At 43.4% G+C, this 18346-nt stretch overlaps 1 protein-coding gene across 2 annotated transcripts; it reads right to left on the bottom strand.

Annotated features, from left to right (window-relative positions):
- Positions 1–10625: 10625 nt before the first annotated feature.
- On the bottom strand, positions 10626–17952 carry itpkca (inositol-trisphosphate 3-kinase Ca). Of its 2 annotated transcripts, none has more exons than XM_010898831.5 (7): positions 16975–17952; positions 14313–14412; positions 13671–13884; positions 13375–13579; positions 12638–12739; positions 12467–12538; positions 10626–12367 (listed from the first exon to the last, which is right to left on the bottom strand). In XM_010898831.5, the coding sequence occupies exons 1-7, from the start codon at positions 17407–17409 to the stop codon at positions 12161–12163; spliced, it is 1335 nt and encodes a 444-aa protein (XP_010897133.1). In that variant the 5' UTR covers positions 17410–17952; the 3' UTR covers positions 10626–12160. The 2 variants fall into 2 exon arrangements, with proteins under 2 accessions (XP_010897133.1, XP_010897134.1); XM_010898832.3 differs by lacking the exon at positions 16975–17952 and adding an exon at positions 14488–14589.
- Between the last annotated feature and the right edge of the window lie 394 nt (positions 17953–18346).

Below are 18346 nucleotides of genomic sequence, written 5' to 3'. Positions count from 1 at the left end.
GGTGCATAGTCTATTATGTAGAATCCTTTTCCACATACCTCAGTAAGACATTAAATGCCAAGTTTGAAAGCAATTAGTTTTGATCACATGGGGTCCACACAGGAAATACTTGATATAGTTGGACACACTTACCCATTCACTTGAATAACTGACATTGGAAATACATATTGCAACTTATATGTACACTGAACAAAATTATAAACGCTAAACTTTTGTTTTTGCCCCCATTTATCATGAGCTGAACTCAAAGGTCTAAGACTTTCTCTATGTACACAAAAGGCCTATTTCTCTCAAATATTGTTCACAAATCTGTCTAAATATGTGTTAGTGAGCACTTTTCCTTTGCCAAGATAATCCCTCCACCTCACAGGTGTGGCATATCAAGATGCTGATAGACAGCATGATTATTGCACAGGTGTGCCTTAGGCTGGCCACAATAAAAGGCAGCTATAAATGTGCAGTTTCACTGTATTGGGGGGTCCGGTGAGGTCCAGGGGGGTCCGAAAACCAGTCAGTATATGGTGTGACCACCATTTGCCCACTCAAGTCGGTAACAATGACGGACTGCAGTAAGGTTGAGACCGTGATGAGGACGACGAGCATGCAGGTGAACTTCCCTGAGACGGTTTCTGACAGTTTGTGCAGAAATTCTTTGGTTAAGCAAATCGATTGTTGCTGCAGCTGTCTCAGGAGACCTTAACTGGTCTTAGACGATCTTGGAGGTGAAGATGCTGGATGTGGAGGTCCTGGGCTGATGTTAATACACGTGGTCTACGGTTGTGAGGCCGGTTGGATGTACTGCCAAATTCTCTGAAACACGGTTAGAGAAATGAACATTCAATTCACGGGCAACAGCTCTGGTGAACATTCCAGCAGTCAGCATGCCAATTGCATGCTCCCACAAAAGTTTGACATCTGTGGAATTGTGCTGTGTGATGGAACTGCACATTTTAGAGTGGCCTTTTATTGTGGCCAGCCTAAGGCACACCTGTGCAATAATCATGCTGTCTAATCAGCATCTTGATATGCCACACCTGTGAGGTGGATGAATTATCTCAGCACAGGAGACGCGCTAATTAACACAGATTTGGACAGATTTGTGAACAATATTTGAGTGAAATAGGCCTTTTGTGTACATAGAGAAAGTCTTAGACCTTTGAGTTCAGCTCATGAGAAATGGGGGCAAAAACAAGTTGCATTTATAATTTTGTTCAGTGTATATATATAAACTGGGTGTTTTAAATCCAGAAAGCCAATAGCCATGCTACATGAGACCAAATACAACAGTATGACATTACATTACTTTTTACTGCTCTAATTGCATTGTTAACTGATTTATAGTCATCTTGGGGGTTTGGGATATATTGCCAATATACATCAGCGTGTCCAGGCACACCACAATGCGGGGTGCCCATGAACAGTTTATATCTATGGCCATATTATATGGCCCATATACCACAGAAGGGCATCTAAACGCACAATGCGCAGAACCTTGAAGTGGATGGAGACAAAAAGATGTAGGTGTAGGTTTGCTAATTAAATTCAGTTTATTACATCGAATCATAGACTGTATATATAAGCATCGAATACATTCACTGTTGATCCGACAATAATCTTACAACAATGGTATTCGTTCCATGATTTGTCGCGAGGATTCGATTTCTTTGTGATCATAATGACGGAGCAAAATGAAAGGGAAAAGGCTGTAAAACCGTCATTCAATTAAGTAAAGTATATGATACAGCCGCTTAAGATTTAGGAAAAGCTTGACTGACTAAATATGGGATTCTTTACAATAATTATACCAGACTGGAATACGTTCCTATCACAACGGAAACAAACCAAACAGATAAAACGTTTGTAAACGTAACTAGACATTATAAATGTTACCTTCTATTAAGTCAAATGATGAGGAAGATTTCGTAGCTAGCCTACTGTAAATTGAGGTCTTAACTTGTGAAAGACGGCGAAACGTTTGTTTTATAAAGTTATGACTTAACAACTGATGCGCTACACCAAAACAACTAGTTTGGTAAAATAGGGAAAATTGCACTTTTTAATTTTCAAGAAAAGGCGATCAGGAATGCATTTTTGTCTAACCTCAATTTACAATTTACAGTCTATGTAAATTTTAAGTATTTTGTATTTGTTTTTTATTCTTGGATTAATGTTCCCAGGGCACACTTGATCTAGATCTAGGTCTCAAGGTGTCTCCCTGGTTTAATAAAATGAAAAGGATTTATTCGATGGGCAATAGCCTCTAGATCAGACCTGGGAAAACTACGGCCCGCGGGCCACATCCGGCCCTTTGTACGTCCCTGTCCGGCCAGCGTGAGGCCAATCAGAAATTATAGGGATGCACCGAAAATTCGGCCACCGAATAACTGACACAATCTTATCTTTCGGTGTTTCGGTTTTTAGTTTTCGGCCTTTGGAAATTTTATTTTGAAAAGCGTTACGTTTGTATTACTTACGTATGGACGTATATGCGTGCGTGAGCTGAAAGTGAAGGTGAACAGCGACAAGTGACGCTGACGCTAAGAAAAGAAAAGTTGATAACGAAGGCCGTGTTTTCAACAAGACATGGACTGCCAAGTATTTATTTACAGAAATTAAATGTAAAACCGTTTGCTTAATCTGTGGTACACAGTTCGCTGTGTTAAATGATTATAATTTAAATCGCCACTACACGACCAAGCATGAGGATAAATACAGAAATCTGTCTGATGAAGAGCGCGCGTGGGATGCGTTGCTTGCAAAACTGCAAACCCAACAAGGACTTCTTACGAAACTTCACACCCCCAGAGATGCAGCCGTCGGGACAAGTTATGTAATTTCTCACAAAATCGCCAGAAAAAGTAAGGCGTTTTCTGACGGAGAGTTTATTAAGGAGTGCTTATTGGACTCTGTTGCGTTGTTGTGCCCGGAGAAAAAGAGCGCACGGTAACGAGGCGGGTTGAGGACATCGCTGGAAACTTGGAGCTTCAGCTGAAGAACAGAGCGGCCGACTTTGACTATTTTTCTCTGGCTTTGGGTGAGAGCTGCGATGTACGTGACACCGCCCAGCTACTCATCTTCTTACGTGGAATAACTGCAGACTTTCAAATCACGGAGGAGTTGGCAGCCATGCAGTCAATGAAAGGGACAACCACTGGTAATGACTTGTTCACAGAGGTAAATGCATGTTTGGACTGAAATGGGACAAGCTGGCAGGTGTGACAACAGTTGTCCAAATCTGACGGGGAAACATTTTGGACTTTTAAAGAGAATGCAGGATAAAGTGACAGAAATGAACCCTGTGCAGAAATCGACATTTTTGCATTGTATTATACATCAGGAAGTGTTATGTAAGACTGTTAAAAATGAACCATGTTGTTGATGCTGTATCTAAAACAGTTAACTTCATCCGAGCGAGAGCATTAAATCACAGACCATTTGTTGCATTTTTGGAGGAACATGAGCTTATGTCACCATGTTCAATCACAGCACTGTCAGGTGGCTCAGCCTTGGCAAAGCACTGAAAAGTGTCTGGGACCTGAGAGACCAGATTCAGGATTTCTGTGTTAAGAAAGGACATAACATGCCAGAGCTTTCAGATAAAGACTGGGTGGCAGACCTCAGATTCGCTGTGGATGTGACTGCACTAATGAACAAACTAAATGTCAAACTGCAGTGCAAGATGTACAGTGCAGTGAAGGCTTTCATGAGAAAGTTGCAGCGTATCTCAAGCCAAGTGAAGGACAACATTCTGACCCACTTGCCAACACTAAAGGAAACCAAAAGATCAGCCGATCACATCCACAAGTACTCAACTGCAGTGTGGATAATGCACCAAGTGATGTTCAGATGGAACTCATTGACTTGCAGTCTGACACACTTCTGGCAGAGCACTTCAGGTCAGTCTCACTGCTGGACTTTTACTCCTCCCTCAAAGAGGAGAACTTTCCACACCTGAGGAGGCATGCTCAGAGGATTCTAGTCCTCTTTGGATCTACCTTTGTATGTGAACAGACATTCTCAGTGATGAAGTTCAACAAATCCAAACACAGATCCTCTATCACTGATGACCACCTCTTAGCTGTCCTTCGCATAGCCACCTCAGACATTCAGCCAGATTTCAATGCCCTTGTTCAAGCCCAGAACAGACTGGATTATTCTCACTGAAGAGGTAAAATGAGGTGGAAAACATTACAAGTTATTGTTTGTTGTATTGCTGTATTTCTATAAACTTGTTGTTTGTTGTTTTTCATTGTTTGTGGAGATTAATTTCACATCGCTGAATATAAATATTTACAGAATCGTTTTTTTCTTACGATTATCAGTACCAGCTATTCAAAATATATAATTTGATGCATTTTACAATGGGTGAAAGTTGAGCAGAATTAAGTTCAAGTTATCGTTGGTGTGGCCCTCTGACACCATTCAGGTTTCTCATGTGGCCCCTTGTAAAAATGAATTGCCCACCCCTGCTCTAGATGAACTTGACTTTCGTTCTTTCATTCCCTATACTGCACGTAGTCTACCACTAGCAGCACCATTACACCTACGCTACGCCGTTCTGCATTGCCGAGGATTGGCTGCAGTGCTACCTCTACACTGGTGACGCCGACGGCTACGTGCAGACGTGGAGCTGGGAAACCAGGTGCCTGCTGCACCAGTTCCCTGCCCACGCCCAGCCAGTGAGCTCTGTGCTGCCGCGTGCCAACACCTGCAGCCTGCTGACGTCCTCTGTGGATGGGCCGGGGTGAAGGAGTGCAGCCGCAGGGGAGAGCTACCGATCAAGGTCTCTGTGGATGAGCCCGGCAAGGTGAGGGGCATGTTCCACGTAGGGGAAAGCTACGTCCTGCATCAGTCCCCCACCTAATTTTCAGTGTTGTGGCTGCAAGTAACATCACTTCAACAACACTGGGTGCAGCCTGAAGGTGATGAAGTGGGTGGAATTCGGGAGGGGCTCGGCGCGGCTCCTGGTGGTCACAGAAGACTGCATAGCGAGGCTCCTGTCCTGACTCCCCTCATTTTCCGGCAGTTTTAGTATGTGGTCGGTCAGAGTGGGGGTGGAGCAAGTGGAACTGCCATTTATCCCAGGCACAACATGCTCCGGTTCTCTCTGCCTACGTGAGAGTGTGTGGAGGGAGAGAAGCCCTGCCGAGCCCATCTTCTGTTTCGACTGCTGCCCCTAACTGGGCCTGCTGGCTTGGTCTGGCCCCGGGGGGCGGATTGTGGAGATCTGGGACTGCTCTGTCAACATGCTTAGTGAAATCAGGCTGGGCTCCGCAGTGAAACTGGTGTGTTTTGCGAATGCACAGGGCGACGTCTTGGCCTGCTTTAGCGGCAGCATCTCCCTCATCTCTTGCCTGTCAGGCTACTTACAAGAGTTCTAGAACAGGCCACAGGGGATGATGTCCTGAAGGACCCAATCCTCTTCCTGGAGAATGCGAGCCCATACCAGAGCTTGATATCTGGGATCAGGCTCAACTTCAGATTTCTTCCCAATTCAGTGATCCGAGACAAAGGTCAAAATATGGGAGAGTCTATTTCCACTAAGCCTGGGCCCAATGGCTCGCAGAGGGAGATCCCGGGGGAGGATATGCATCAGGAAACACCAGAATTTGTTTCACATTCTCTCCACAGACTGAGCTGGGAAACCCCTGTGCTAGAGGAAAGGTCTGAGCCTGAGGAGGTCCAGCCCATTCTAGGCATTAATGACTATAAGAAGAGAATCATCATCACCATCTTCAACCTCTTGGAACAGGAAGCTAAGTACAGCTGTGAGTACCACACTGCCCTGTTGTAAGTTGCCCAGCCACAGCATCTAAACTCAGAGCCGTTGAACCAAGTTGGAGGACAGGAGCCTTTGTGGAGGCAGGTGGGAGACTGGAAGGCCCTGGAGCTCCTCCAAGACGAGGTCCTATCACTTCTGGGGACAGTGCTGACTGACTGTGACCATGAGCTCACTCTAGATTAATCTGGAGTGAGTTTCAGGGTACCAGCCCGGAGTTGAAACAAAACGTACCCGATACACAGTACCAGTCAAACGTTTGGACCCACTCATTCACTTTTGACTGGTACTGTAGGTACATACATTGGCACGTTGCCTCATTGTGCCATCCGTATTTAAGTTGCTACATACTACACACATTCAACAGAGCACAATGCTGTCATTAAAAAGTACTCCACGTTCCCTTTCTAGTCCTGGCAACTCCTAGGAGCCTTGAATGTCAAGCCATTTTGATAAGTTGACTGATGACCACAGTGACCGCACCTGACCACACAAGTTGCTAGAATGCAATGAGTCAAGGACATTCCTGCTGACCATGCCACCCCACGGCAATCTTAGGCAATGAGCACAGCCCCATGGAGCCGTCATCTACGTCAGTCACTGCCATCGACCACGGAGTAAACGCTTATTTTGAAATCAATGAAAGCTGCTGTACCCTGTTGTCTAGCATCCAATGGCAGTGTCCAAACAGTACATCTCAGCTACACTGTGCCCTGCCATCAGCAACGTGTCATTCTACCTGCTATGCCTTGACCCATAAACATTGTTCAAACAATGTGTTCAAACAATGTGCTTCAGATGTTCAGAATAAGCCTTGGTGATTTTAGAGCTTGATAGCTGCCACTGGACACATCATAGATTAACAGAAGTGTTTCCTCAATGGCTGTTGGCAATACCAGACTACATGACTATAATACCTGTTAAAAAATATATATATTTAGGTTAGTCATATCAAATGTTCAGCCTTTGGTTGAAAATGAGCGGCAAGATAACAGCAACATTCTCAGCAGGGAGTTACATATAGTTTGGATGAATGTTTTCCACTGACGTTCTGCTCAGAACTACAGAAACCTAAAATTGTCATTAGTGGAAACTAGCTGATATAGTGGGGAAATATAAATTACTTGGGCAGTTGTTATCAACTTTGTTACTTCACATCAACGTTGGTTGATCAGCATTGGTGTGTAACAGCATTCAGATTGTACTCTAAGCTTGCCCTACATCTATCATAATGTTATAGATCAGGCAATCCTATTGGTATTATTTGTACAGCTCAATTGGTTAGAATGAATTACTTTTTATGGAATAGTAGTCCATCCTACTTGTAAATATACTATTTAAAATTTCAGATGGAACTCATTTGGGTTGCTACTGTCTGTAGATAACACAGTGGGGAGAACAAGTATTTGATACACTGACGATTTTTCAGGTTTTCCCACTTATAAAGCATGTAGAAGTCTGTCATTTTTATCATAGGTACTTTTCAACTATGAGTGACGGAATCTAAAACAAAAATCCAGAAAATAACATTGTATGATTTTTAAGTAATTAATTAGCATTTTATTGCATGACATAAGTATTTGATACATCAGAAAAGCAGAACTTAATATTTGGTACAGAAACTTTGTTTGCAATTACAGAGATCATACGTTTGCTGTAGTTCTTGACCAGGTTTGCACACACTGCAGCAGGGATTTTGGCCCACTCCTCCATACAGACCTTCTCCTGATCCTTCAGGTTTTGGGGCTGTCACTGGGCAATATGGACTTTCAGCTCCCTCCAATGATTTTCTATTGGGTTCAGGTCTGGAGACTGGCTAGGCCACTCCAGGACCTTGAGATGCTTCTTACGGAGGAGCCATTCCTTAGTTGCACTGGCTGTGTGTTTCGGGTCGTTGTCATGCTGGAAGACCCAGCCACGACCCATCTTCAGTGCTCTTACTGAGGGAAGGAGGTTGTTGGCCAAGATCATGGCCCCATCCATCCTCCCCTCAATAAGGTGCAGTCGTCCTGTCCCCTTTGCAGAAAAGCATCCCCAAAGAATGATGTTTCCACCTCCATGTTTCACGGTTGGGATTGTGTTCTTGGGGTTGTACTCATCCTTCTTCTTCCTCCAAACATGGTGAGTGGAGTTTAGACCAAAAAGCTCTATTTTTGTCTCATCAGACCACAGACCTTCTCCCATTCCTCCTCTGGATCATCCAGATGGTCATTGGCAAACTTCAGACGGGTCTGGACATGCGCAGTGGGACCTTGCGTGTGCTGCAGGATTTTAATCCATGACGGCGTAGTGTGTTACTAATGGTTTTCTTTGAGACTGTGGTCCCAGCTCTCTTCAGGTCATTGACCAGGTCCTGCCGTGTAGTTCTGGGCTGATCCCTCACCTTCCTAATGATCATTGATGCCCCACGAGGTGAGATCCTGCATGGAGCCCCAGACCAAGGGAGATTGACCGTCATCTAGAACTTCTTAGATTTTCTAATAATTGTTGTTGTCTTCTCACCAAGCTGCTTGCCTATTGTCCTGTAGCCCATCCCAGCCTTTTGCGGGTCTACAATTTTATCCCTGATTTCCTTACACAGCTCTCTGGTCTTGGCCATTGTGGAGAGGTTGGAGTCTATTTGATAGAGTATGTGGACAGGTGTCTTTTATACAGGTAACGAGTTCAAACAGGTGCAGTTAATACAGGTAATGAGTGGAGAACAGGAGGGCTTCTTAAAAAAAAACTAACAGGTCTGTGAGAGCCAGAATTCTTACTAGTTGGTAGGTGATCGTATACTTATGTCATGCAATAAAAAGCAAATTAATTATTTAAAAATCATACAATGTGATTTTCTGGATTTTTGTTTTAGATTCTGCCTCTCACAGTTGAAGTGTACCTATGATAAAAATTACAGACCTCTACATGCTTTGTAAGTAGCAGTGTATCAAATTCTTGTTCTCCCCACTGTAGCTGCAACATCACAGTGCCTTTTATCTTGGGATGTAGTTGAAAAATATTCTGGGGAATGTTTTAGGCCAAAGTCCAGATTAACACATTCGGGCCTTCCTGCATTTCAACAGTTTTATACAAATAAAGCAACTGTTCACATTTTGTCATGAGGTTAGGAATTTTAAAACAAAAGTCTGGCTATTGTACACATACTACTATCACATGACATCTTGGAAATCTAAGGTCAAAACCTCTGTAAAAGAATAACCTGTTCCTCTCCCATCAGAAAGAGAGATCCAAGGCAACTGCTGAAATAAACTGAATGAGGACTTGGAGCTCCAGAAAGACACCATGTACCAAGAAAACTAAGAAAGCAGAACATCCTCACCCTACTCTGACCACATGACTGTTGACACAGCAGTTCTGATCATTAGAAACAACCCAGAACTGTGTCCTCTCCTAGTTTACTCCTTGTTTCAGCTGCGTCCATTACAGAGGAACTTCCAGCAGCCGTGGCCAGTAAAACGCAAGATAAGTAGCACAAGCTACATTTTACCCAGCATTACATTTGACTTCTGTAGATAGTTATTCTGTCTTCATGTCATGAAAAGTGGATGGGGTAATAATCCCTGAGCAACCAGTCAGAGGAGAATCTGTGAGGAGGGCATCCAAGCCCATGCAGCCAGTCCAGGTGCTGCAGAACAGTGGATGGATGTGTCCAGGAGAAATGGAAAGCTTCCCTGTTTCCCCCAGTCTTTACCACTTCTGCTAGTCTGCCAACCAGCTGTTGGCCAGGCAGAGGAAAGTGGTGGAGGTAGTTGAGAAGCAGGAGGCTCTGGTGTTGGGCGATCCTCTACTGTACATCTATAAGAAGTCCCTTAGTCTTGCTGCTGCGCTCTCCGGTCCTGCAGACGGTTCTGGGGCTGAGACAAACCCTCTGCCGGTCCATGTTAGTGACTCTGGCTTGGGCTGCCTGCTAAGTCAGGAGGTGTCTTCTTCGTTGAAGTCTCCCTTCGCCCCTGTCCCAGAGCACTGCCGCCTCCAGCCTGGGAGTGGCGAGAGAGACGTTAGCTGAAGAGCCTACGCAAGCTGGTCTCCCTCTATGGGCCTCCGGCCACAGAAAGCCTCCAAGGCTTCTCCACCTTACTCTGCATTCTGCCCAGGCCCTCCTGTTCCTCACTCAGTCACAGAGCTCAAGGTCAAGTTTATGGACCCCAGCGTGGACCAGCTTCCCTTCAGGCCCGTGGACCTGTGTGTGCCGGGTGAGAGGGTGGTGCACAGGACAATCTTAAGGAGGGATACCTGGGAGAGACACTCCTACCAGTTCAGTCATCTGCTTCCTCCACCCGGGAGGCTGACCAGCTGCACAATGGGGCAGAGTAGGTATGGGAGGCTGGAGCAAGACTGGGTAGGGAGCCTTGAGGGAGCCTCCCTGACCCTCACCCCTGCCTGCCAAGGTCTTGCCCTTTCTTACTGACATGAAATAGAAGAGGTAGTTGTCCATCCATGTCAGGAATTATTTAGAGCTTATTGTGACACAATAAATATTTTTAATTAATGCACCATTTACATGCACTATTTACAGCTCCGGAACATATTGAGAGACCGCTGCAGCTTTTTCTTTCCTTTCCAAAAAAGTCAAAAGGGAAGGTTTTGTGTGAGGTTTTGTGTGAGGAAGGGTTAAAATTAAGAGACCACTGCAAATTGAACACTTCTGTTCCTCACAACTTTTTGGAAAGGAAAGAAAATGGTGCAGTGGTCTCTTAATTATTTCCGGTGCTGTATATTTTCCATTATTCACCCAGCAGCATTTTCTATAAAAAAATGTTTAGACTCTGTTTAGTTTGCCTTTATCATAGCAGTTGAAAAACTGGTGAAAGCTTGAGAAATATTACAGGACAACAATTGTGAATTGTGAATTGGTCCATATTTTAATGGCTTTCATTTGAGTAGCCAGGTCCAAAACTTAGCACAAATGTCAGTTGTACTGATTCTGAAGTTCCTGGCTAAATCTGTCAATGTTATGAACTGCTACTTACATAATACCCTTAAAACACAGTTTGGACATAGACCCATTCATATCTTCGTTGTATAGCAAAAGTCAGGGAAAAACCAGTCTCATCAATAGAAAAAGATGTGTAATTGCACTCCTTAAATAACAAAATATTTACATTTAAAGCTGCTAAAATGTATATTGTCAGATTTTCCCAATTTAAGAACTGTTAATCGGATAATACAGAACATTTTAAGATTAACACATTATCATAGTTCCAGCCTACAGGATACCCCAAAAGGCTCTATCCCTGAAGGCATACTGTTTACAGTTGTACACCTCCCTCTGAAGTCACACACTCTCCCATAGAAGTGCTAAATAGTCCAAGGCAGTGTTCATTGACACAGGTCATAGATCAGGGGTGTCAAACGCATTCATTAGGGGCTAGTTCTTGTTGTTCTTTTCCTTCATATTAGTATCCACTCAAGTCCTAGACAACCAGGGAAGCTCAAGATAGGAGCATAAACCTGCGACACTCTGCCCTCCATGGAAGGAGTTCAAACACGTAGGGCTGCTTGGCTGACTCCATTATGTACAGCAGAACAGTATCAAAATGGCTTGTTTAGGTCCTACGGCTCCCTTAACTGCAGTAAGAAACACTTGTTGATGCTTGTTAAGTACATTTGGAATAGAACATAGGGATATGTGGAAAAAGATAAAAGGGCAGTTTTTCTTTTTGCACTGTTGTACAGTTCTACTAATGTACTATTATTCACACCAGTTAATATCCCTTTGCCTTCATTAACAAACAAAGACAGTAGTACATAACACCCGAAATCCTGAACACTGAATCCCAGCCCAATCCATGAACAGCAGTCTGCAGTTGGTGAATTACTCATTTTCTTTGAACGGCTCCTTTCATTGACACTCAACTCAGTTATCATATGGGCAAGTAACAAAATGGATCATGCTAAAGGAAGTATAGAAAGAAAATTACCAGTTCAGAAATTGAGTGCATGATTCAGAGAATTTGCTATTCATTGATAATTGAATTTCAAATTCACAGCTTTGTAGAGGCAATAGGCTACGTGGCCTGCATTAACCCAAACTTGAGAACAAATCGTTTAGCAAGGCCGTAGCATGCAATATTGTACTAATCCCTCGTGGCAACAGATAACTCGATACCAGAGTTATAACTATAGAACTAAGTTCAAATGGTATAAAACAAAAAGGGTTTTATTTGATTGTTGTCGGAAGACAATCCTGCATGCTCAAAGCATTAGTCAAAATGTATAATTTTTTTGTGTGAACAAGTTGAAAAGGTCAGAGTCAGTAAAAAGAGCCGAGCTTCCTGTCACTACTTGGTTGCCAACCCTCTCTGGTGAAAACAAACATGTTCTGGTTAAGATGAGAGAGGTGTTTTGGGATGAGGTCCCTATGTCAGATTGAGGTTCAGTTCAGGTGAGAGGTAGCATGTCAGTCAGGACATCAATCAGGTTGTCCAGCCCCCACAGGTACCCATCCTCTCGGTTGCCCTCTACCCATGAGGTGCGGTGGTCCAGGGTGAGAGGTGGCGGCAGGGGAACAGTCCTCCCAAAATCAATCATCCACACTCCAGTCCTCCCTGTACCGTCATGCACAAACAGCAGGGAGCTGCCCACCACCTGCAGAGACGGATGTTAGTGCATCTCTCGGCTTACAGACGTGAATCCACACCTCCAAATGTTGCGTTGTACCCGAGAAAGCGGTGCAAGCGCGTTTACCTCGTGTGTTCTGAAGAAGTCTGATGATTCCAACACCAGCCGAAGCTCCTTCAGCCGTCTCAGATAGCCGCTCTGAAAGAGAAGGAGAATTGCTTTACCTGATGCCCTTCATGCTTTATTAACAAAGCTATAACACAGGTGCTGGGGATTTCAGCCTTAAGACCGACTCACCAGAACGAGGCCGTCGGATCCCACAAAGTCCTGCAGGGCTTCAATCACCTGATCCCTGCTTTTGGTCCTTTTGAAGTTGGTGTTGCACACTCCATCAGCTTTCTGCACAGGGATTAACGGTAGACAAATGTTGTGCACCAATGGGCAATAGTTTATGCAAGTCCTCTGGCAACACATCCTAAAGGAATGACATTCAGAGGATTTGAGGATTTTTCTGATTGCCTGAAGATTGTCACTTGCCTGAAAATGTGAAAGCAGAAATGCTACAACTCTTCGGTAACTTAGGAAGGAAGCAGAACTGTTTTACTGGTCTACTAGGCTGGAGGTGCAACCGTGCGTAAGCACCACCGTGCTGGACGGAGCCGTGCTCTGGATCCATTTTTAGGACTAATGTGAAGCACATGCTCAAGAGCAATAAATTCAAGGGACTCACATTTTGCATGTACTCAACAAAAGTTGGCGTCGGTGTAGCATGTAAAAATATCAACTGGTTTTGCAATACCCCCATGTAGGTAATGTTAGGCTACCTGAATTATGTATTTTTATCTTTTAAAAATCATCTGCTTAATAAGGAATCCACAGAGTCATCTCAACGTGTCTATAAGAACCAGAACTACTCTGATGTATAGTAACCCATGGCAAACCAGGAGTTTGGCCCAGGAGTTGAGGTCTATGGTTATAATTAGAGTTTTAGGGTTAAGGTACAGTAAAACAAGCGTGCGTTTGTGTCTCCGTGCCTTGATTCCTTCAATGCGGAAGCCCATGGTAGTGGTGGAGCTCAGGGTCTCTCTCCACTGCATGTATCTGGTCTTCAGCACAGCCTGCAGGGCTCGCTCTTCTGCAGTTGGGGCCTCTGGGTCCACGTCCACCATCTTCTCATACATGTCCCGACGAGGCTGGGGCCGCTCCCGAGCCTTAGCCAGATCCTCCTCCAGGTATGTCCTAGCAGAGCAGACACCTCAACATTACATACTCGACACAAGACAACAAGGACACGCCAAGAGACGTGTTGCCTACTGCCGGACTGACGCACCGGGTGCCCATCTTGCAGTCCATGATGGCAGGGCAGCTGAAGTGGGCCAGCAGGTCGTCCATCATGTTGTAGTCCTGGTCAGAACGCCGCACGACTCCGTGGTAGGCTGGAACAAAGGATCTCAGGGAGTCCTCCATCAGCCTCTGTAGGCACTGCTGCTCTCCCTCAGTGTGACGCTTCAGCAGCATCCCATCGTCCCCAGCATGGAAGCTCCCTGGACCACACAGGCGTGACGAGGCATGTTATACCCTTTATTTTGTACTACAATACCAATCTAAAATGACTGCACGTTGAGGTGATTTATTATTTAATTTTTTTACTGAGTTACAGTTAGAGGAAACATTTTCATTTGCAAGTATACCCTGTGTTCATAATATTTTACGAAAAAATAAGCAACACCAACAAAAACATTTCAAAAAGCAAGCACATTTGTCCTCAAGCGAATCTTCCATGAATAATTTTGCTTAAAGAAAAAACACACTCAAACAAGATCAAATTTTTTGAGCTTATTCCACTTCTGCGCTGCATTAAAAAAATAAGGAGAGAACCCAGCCGTCTTCTATTAGCAAAAACAATCTTCATTATAGAGTATAGCAGAAGTAGATATTAAGAAAATACTAAAAAGTCTGACAAAGAACCAACCTGCATGTCCAACCACTTGAACCCAGGGCTGTGGCTTCTTGGGGGGCACCGAGAGGGGAGATGTTGTCCCTGTGCTTCTGGGTTTTTTCCATATGACGCTCTGCATGGGGAGAACAATCAATAACGCACATTACAACTCCATTACTTTCTGTACAGTACAACACCTCTAGCTTACATTCACTCTGTCTGCCTGTCTTGCTCCCCTCTGACTCCACTGAGGAAAAGTCATGAGAATGACACAACTTCAGACTTCAGACTCCGTCACACAACTTTCTGACCTATGGCTGAGTGTCTCCATGGAAACAGCCAGTGACCACCAGACTGATCCAAAACACGTAGGAGAGGTTGGGCTGGGCTCATGTGCAACAGCTGCACACACTCATCAAACATTTACAATACATTCTGCTGGACTTTGTTCAAAGCTGTGATGAACAGTCTGTACCACGCCCATTCATCAAAGTACCCTAGAGAGATTGAAGTGCGTGTTGAATTTCTGTTCTTCAGCTCTATATTTATGTAGTTTAATTGTCTAAAGGTGTACCTGGACAGTTCTACAGACAGGATTTGTGTGGAAATACTAGTCCAACCTGTTCTGTATGTGTAGTGGCCTGCAGCTATACGTGTAATTAAACAAACTCCCAGGCAAGGAGAAGCTACACCTCAAGCTGAGTTGACCATACTTCAAACCTTAGTTGACTGGACTACACTTTCACAATGTCATTTAACATCTCAAAGAATGATTCTCATATTAGTCTAGCAGATATTCTATTCAGCTAACATTCCACTCCTTATTTTAGCAGATGAAAAAACGTGTCAAAGTGTGGAATTATATTTAAAGCGACTGGTACCCAGATTAGCCCCCTCTATTCCAACCTCTTTTTCTACCCACACTTCGATGCTTAGCTATTCCCTAGCACCCATTCTCTCAGGCATGTTATCACCTGTAGGATAGTTGTGTGTTAACTAGTTGACAGACATGATGCAACACACTAGTGATGTAATAATCTCTGTATTAGTCTGATATTCCTTAACGTCCTGAAAAGTTCATTATCAACTGGCATGATTGATCTGTGTGTAAATACATTTGAATTCAACTTTTTGACAGGATCAGTAGTTTCCTTAATTGCTGTTGGCTAAACAGCCGAGACTCATTTTCAGCCAGCTAATGTTTCCACTTCAATTATTATTGCTTTTTGGTAATAATCCGTGGCTTCAGATCAATTGTTAAAACCATAACAGCAAGAGCTGGTACAAATACAATTAAAGAAAACGGATCAAAGGATATGAATCAGATGATACTTATTAAACACAGGCCTACTGATTTGACTATACCCTAAAATGTGTGATTGTAATAGATTTAAGTCAGATATGAATTCCCAGTACACCAAAATATGAAATGCAAAATGTAATAGCGAATAAAATGAAAAGTGATACACTTTTCTTTATGTAGCCCATAACCAACATAAGCATTGCTGTTAGTGAAACCATGGATGTGTTAGGGTTTACTCTATGTTAGAACCTAAATATATATTTTAACTCCTGTCTTCCTGAACCCTTACAAGCACATATTTTAGTTGTTGGCCTGGACAAACTGGGGCATATTTATACATTTCAACTCACAGACAACAGATCAAGCAAAAGTCACGCTTGAAAAAAATGATTTGCTAAGAAGATAACCGTTAAACAAAAAATATTTGATATTGAGTTTATAAAAGGCTGCATTTGACCTTTCAAGTAACATATTTAAGGTATTATAGGAATTCTGGTATTCATCTTGTTTTGAAAATATACACAGCTACAGCACTCAGTAGCAGCACTATGAAGTATTTTTACCAATAACAGAAATCTGTTGTATGCAACTATGCATATTGAGGGGAATTTAGATTTTGCACAGTAATAACCATTTGTAATCATGCTCCTTTTCTGCAGGTAATCTGTCCATCTGATCTTCAGATATAGCACATTGCAGTGTTTTTATTTTGTTTGTGATACCAATGTATGCATATACTACCATTTACATTGCTAATGCCAGCCAGCAAACTCAAGGATGACATTTTGAACCCCACAAAAATGTGTGAGCATTAAAAGTGAGAGCAATAATAGATATTAAATGACAAATTAAACAATACACAGTAACCTTTGGGATTTCAATTGAAAAAAGTTTTGACAACCCTGTTTGTAGCCTATTAAATTATACCAATCTCAACCATTTATATTTCTCCATGATAAAAGTGGATTCATAAATGTATGGTCAGGTCTTCTTCACCTTCACTCTAAAATGCAACTAGGAGACGACTGACTCAAGTGTTTACACTGTGTCAGTGTTGACTGTGTGCACTTCTCTTCCCTTGAGATTAGCTCAAAAATCCACCAAGCATTTGTACTTACATAGTAATAAAAAAGCAGTAAGATAGAGGAAAAAAAGCATGACAGATGGAGATTGGAGCACACTTCGCTCTGATTTCCAGCAGTTCAGACTAAATTATCCAGAACTGTTGGTTCAAACCTATTTCTAATCATAATTTAACGATACCTGGGTCTTAGCAGAATGTTGCTGTGCATGCTTATACTGACTGGTCCTACGGGAGACTAGAGTAGAGCAAGCTACCATTGTTAGTTGGGCCGTCTCCTTCACAGGGGTGAATGCACAAATTGCACTTACCCGGGGGACTTCATCGGGATAGCCATCGGGACAGCCGCGGTCGTCCTCATATTCTTCAAAAGACGAGGCTGGCGACAACCCAGACGATGAAGCATTTGACAGTTTTCTGAGTAGGAGCGATGCGGGGGAGCCTCCAAACCCACTGTCCGAGCAAATTGACTCCTCGTCGGGATGGGAGCCAACGGAGAGCCCACTAAACCTCATGGTCTCCAAATCAATTCGGTATGGTCTCACATCACATGTGATTACCAGTTGTGGAACATTTTCGAGTGCGTTTTCGCAATGTGATGGGATATCACCGGTATGTTTTGTAGAGTCAGTATTTCCATTTGCCGGCCATACTGGATCCACCGACGCGCTTGTGCAGTTTTGGCTCTTGTCCCCCATGCTTCTCGGGCTGGGAGCTGTAGTCATTCGCGTTTTAGTCATCCTCATCGGAATTATAGTGGAAAACGAGTGTAGTCCATAGATTGCATGGTGTGGTCTCACGTCCTTCCCGACTTTAGCTGTGGAGGTTACCTAGCTAGCTAGTTCAACGAAATGGCCCCGCCTACGTTGCGTTTCATCTCCATTGAAGAGAAACAATAACTGGGCTGATCTCAGCAACTCGACGTACCTTTGAACCATAGGGACCGTTCACATTTTAACCACATAAGCAGCACGATTACTGTATCACGAGTGACAATATCGCTATTCCAATGTCGAGGATAAGTGTTAATTAACGACATTTACATATAGCCACGAATGTTTTCACCCAGGCGTAGGCAATAATAATTCTCTGCCACGTGAGGGTGCTAGAATTGCACGAGTTCTTGATGTTCCTCATTGACCTAGTTAAAGATGCAGTCTGCGATTTTTGGTGTAGTATGTCACGTGCGGACCCCATGTTATTAACCTTGCAATGTTATGGTTATGGCAGTGATTTTACTTCTAGATTATGCATATATAAAAACGTATAATTTCTCTGACATTGATATTCAAATTCTGATACACTGGGCCTCCATTCAGAGATCAACAAGACAACAGATTTTCGTTTGAATACTGAACTCTTATTTTACAGAGTACGAATTCTACATAACTATGTAAATGTATTGTAGGCTTAAAAACAATCATCGCCAGCACTGTGTAAATACATGAATCCAACATTTACACCTGCCTGGCTGCCTGCTGTTGAATCTTTGCCTTCAAAACTGCTGAGGTCCCAATTTTACAGTTATGCATAACATGCTGTAGATAATTTTGCGTTCGGTTGCTGCAGGCCTTGTCGAACAGGTGTTGTGCGGGAAACCGTCCTCCTGTCAGTATCTGACCCCCTTCGCGTGAGCACGCACACTATTCTCCGTTGCTGTGATTTACTTTCTTGTGTGGAAAT

This window comes from Esox lucius, chromosome 7 (assembly GCF_011004845.1).
Source record: "Esox lucius isolate fEsoLuc1 chromosome 7, fEsoLuc1.pri, whole genome shotgun sequence".
NCBI classification, from domain to species: domain Eukaryota; kingdom Metazoa; phylum Chordata; class Actinopteri; order Esociformes; family Esocidae; genus Esox; species Esox lucius.
This window is presented reverse-complemented; position numbering and strand designations above follow the sequence as displayed.